Source organism: Arachis stenosperma, chromosome 9 (genome assembly GCF_014773155.1).
Source record: "Arachis stenosperma cultivar V10309 chromosome 9, arast.V10309.gnm1.PFL2, whole genome shotgun sequence".
In the NCBI taxonomy this organism is placed as follows: domain Eukaryota; kingdom Viridiplantae; phylum Streptophyta; class Magnoliopsida; order Fabales; family Fabaceae; genus Arachis; species Arachis stenosperma.
The window spans coordinates 6,814,427-6,817,781 of NC_080385.1; the positions used below are offsets into that span (position 1 = coordinate 6,814,427).

A 3,355-nucleotide genomic window follows, 5' to 3' on the forward strand; every position below is an offset into this window, starting at 1 on the left:
CATGTCATCCTAACTGATTTCAACCGGTCCTGCCACCCGTTGTATTCTGCCCTTCGCCAACACATTTCTACATGTGTAGAAATTTGTATCAATCTAAACCAGACTGCTCGCCAAAATTTAATATGCCAACTGCTATGGTCTATTGGTCTCTAGACAAACTACTAAAAAGACCAGACAGATCTGATGATAATGCAAATAACTAAGAAGTAAGAACAGAATAGGGTGGACTTGGCACTTAAAATCACAATTTGCTTTATGGTGATGCATCAAACTAGTTGAAAAGCTTGACCTATGTCATAAAGAAGCATTTATTCAATTAACATAAATTTGTACAGCAAACACTGAGATTAAACTTCCTGAAAGGAGAACAAAAGTTGCATTCTGACACACCAGCAGCTAATAGATCTAATAGCCTCATTCGCTCTTATTTTTCCACCATTCCAAAAACTTAGCCTCTGCAGCCAGTGTATCTAACCTGTAGAGTTGAAGTGCATGATTTGCAATTTCATGCCCAAAGGTCCACCCAAATACACCTCCAGCTAGAAAAGAAAGTGCAGCACCTGTGCAACACAATCAGGAAAATAAAAGTAAAATATTAACATTTAACATGAAGTGCTGTCATAACTGCCATACTTCTAAAAAAAAATTATTATAAAACTAATTTAGACTCAACCAAGACAAGTATCTAAACAAGCGAGGATGATGACAGCTTTGCTTAGAATATCAATCACGGCCTCAGGCCCAAGCAATTCAACCAACACCCAATTCACCACAATCCAGCCAATCAGTTACAAACACAAGTAATGAGGTTCAAACACAATCAAAAGCAATTATAAGATGATCAAATTAAGATCAATCCAAAAGCATAGTATGTTATAGAAAAAATGTTTCAATGCTATGAAAAGTAGGGGTTTACCATGCAAACTTCTTGAATATTTCCATGCATAGCCTGCAGTGAATGCTGCTCCCAAAGCACTTCCAGTGATGCCAAATTGTACTGCATCTCTAGCACTTTTCAACTGAGATGGAAAAAAGAAAATCACTCTGGTGCTTCAGATGACAGCTAACGTGAGGTAAAAACATAAGACCGACTATATGTTCCAGTTCATGAATTAACGAACACAGAAAGACAATTTAGTAAACTATATCGTAGAATTCGACAACCATAAAGAATTATTGTGAAAAAAGGGGTTGGAGATCAGCAACTATGATTTGATGTTATTGGCTATCTACTGAGAAACTAAGATTTGACATGAGCTATAACGTATATTTTAGCACTACACAATGTTCTTTTTCCTCTTCTTGGAAGAGCAAAAAGGCATTTCAAGAGGATCAACAATTATCTTTGGCATTGGAAACAGGTTCAGTTCTTTGGTCCACTTGGATCATAGAAAGAATGATCACCCTTAGATTAAGGTCTCTTCTATACTGTGATGACAACAATGCTGTTTAGAGTTAATGATTAATGATGGAAAAGGATGACCAACATAAACATATGTGCAAGAGAGAAAACATTTGGAAAAAATAATTCAGGTACAGTTGAATATCAAATAAACTATAGATAGAGCTTAAGAAGTGTCATACAACATACTAATACAAAGAAGAGACGACATGTATATTCTAATTTTAATTCAACAAACATAGAAACGGATTCTTATTGAATACTAAGAGTTGCCTGAAGGAAAAGAAAGAACCAGTTTTTCACAAGACACTAACCTCACCATAGCATCTAATAATTGACACAGAAGGAAACATGACATATCTGAATTTCCAATAATTTACAATACATTAATTAAAGTAATATGAAATGAAAAACTAAATAAGCTTGTTTGGTAACTGTTTCAGGTTAAACAATAGGAGACACAAACTTGTTTGGACAACGAAATAAAGACAGAAACAAGCAACATTTCTCTATTCACAGACAATTTGTGTGATTTTCCAACCATCCAAAAACTAAGGACAAGGAATAGGGACCTAAATTTTCTATCATGTCACCATATTTCCTGTCATGATACACTTGCCAAACACAACTTAATGTTCTTTGAGTTCAAAATTAACCAAGAAAATAGGGAGTTTTTACTTCCAATTGAAAAGTATATCGACTTGGGTCCTCTAAAGATATGCACAACATCACATTGCACCATAAATTAAAGCAGAAAACATCAAAACCAAAACAAAATCAAATTACATATATACGGATAAATAAAGTGATAGAATCATTACAGCAGGTCCATGAACAGGATCCAAAGCAATGAACTGATCAACATCAGAATCAGTCCAAGGATGGAGTGGCCTATCGCGTTGGATAGCGTTGGAATAGTTGCTAAGAAAGGAGAACCTCTCCGACCAAAATTCCTTGTAGCTATCCCAGAAAGATGCCATCACCCCCAATTTCTCTTGTTATCCTCTGCAATTACAAGTAACCAATCAAATCCAATGGTTCAGTCAATTCTATAACAAAAATATTTGCACTTAATCAAGTATTGAAAATAATCATAAGCAGCCAAGAAAGAAAGAGAAAAATGGGTATCCACAGTTTAACCAAAAGTTGATTCAAACTACTAATTGTGATATTTCGTTGTTACATACATGCCTCCTTATTTTCAGGTGTAGAGGATAGAAATGAAGCAGGAATCCAAGTAATAGCGTGGACACATAAATTGATAATGATTTCAACAAAATCGATGACTGTGAATCCGAATAATAATAATAATAATAATAATAATAATAAAGAAATGAAATGTGGCGAAGGCATTTAATCCAATTACGGAATCAATTCATAATCATGAGTTGATAAATCAGAGCTTGAATCAAAGAAAAGCGAATCCAGGTGGATACGGAGAAGAACGGAAGAGTGTTACCGAAGTGTAGCAGAAGCAAAAGTAACGCTGACAAAGGTGAATGGTGGTTGGGAGGGTCGTTTTCTTCAGCTTGGGTCGTGTGCTACTCTTTTTTTTAATTTTTTTTTTTTATAAAAATCTGAGTTACGAAAAAGCACTTTACGTCTTGTTTCGTTATTTTTATAAAAATCTAAGCGACAAACTTGTTTTTTAAATCTCATTTTTTTTTTAAATCTCATTTCTTTATAAATATTTTAATTGCTTTAGTTAGTGATCCAGGTCAAAAATTAAAGAAGCAACAGCCCAATCCAATAGAACCAAGAAACATAAATTGTTGGTAAGTTTCTTTTTGATCAACAAACAAAGTCCAAAAAAATAAAACAAAGAAATTAGTTGGATTGAATAAAAAATCAAGCCAATCTAAGTCCAAGATGGTTCTTCTAAGATGAAATCATCCAAAGTCAACGTTCACAAGTTTACTTCCGTCAGAGTCAGAGAGAGAGAAAACTTTTTCT

At 34.2% G+C, this 3,355-nt stretch overlaps 1 protein-coding gene across 3 annotated transcripts; it reads right to left on the reverse strand.

The window, feature by feature from the left end:
- Nucleotides 1–228: 228 nt before the first annotated feature.
- LOC130948121 (succinate dehydrogenase subunit 6, mitochondrial-like) lies at nt 229–3,011 on the reverse strand. 3 transcript variants are annotated; one of them, XM_057876834.1, is made up of 4 exons: nt 2,862–3,011; nt 2,224–2,407; nt 917–1,019; nt 229–560 (listed from the first exon to the last, which is right to left on the reverse strand). In XM_057876834.1, the coding sequence occupies exons 2-4, from the start codon at nt 2,380–2,382 to the stop codon at nt 415–417; spliced, it is 408 nt and encodes a 135-aa protein (XP_057732817.1). In that variant the 5' UTR covers nt 2,383–2,407; nt 2,862–3,011; the 3' UTR covers nt 229–414. The 3 variants fall into 3 exon arrangements, with proteins under 3 accessions (XP_057732817.1, XP_057732816.1, XP_057732818.1); XM_057876833.1 differs by having other exon boundaries at nt 2,769–2,910; XM_057876835.1 differs by lacking the exon at nt 2,862–3,011 and adding an exon at nt 2,590–2,694.
- Nucleotides 3,012–3,355: the final 344 nt, after the last annotated feature.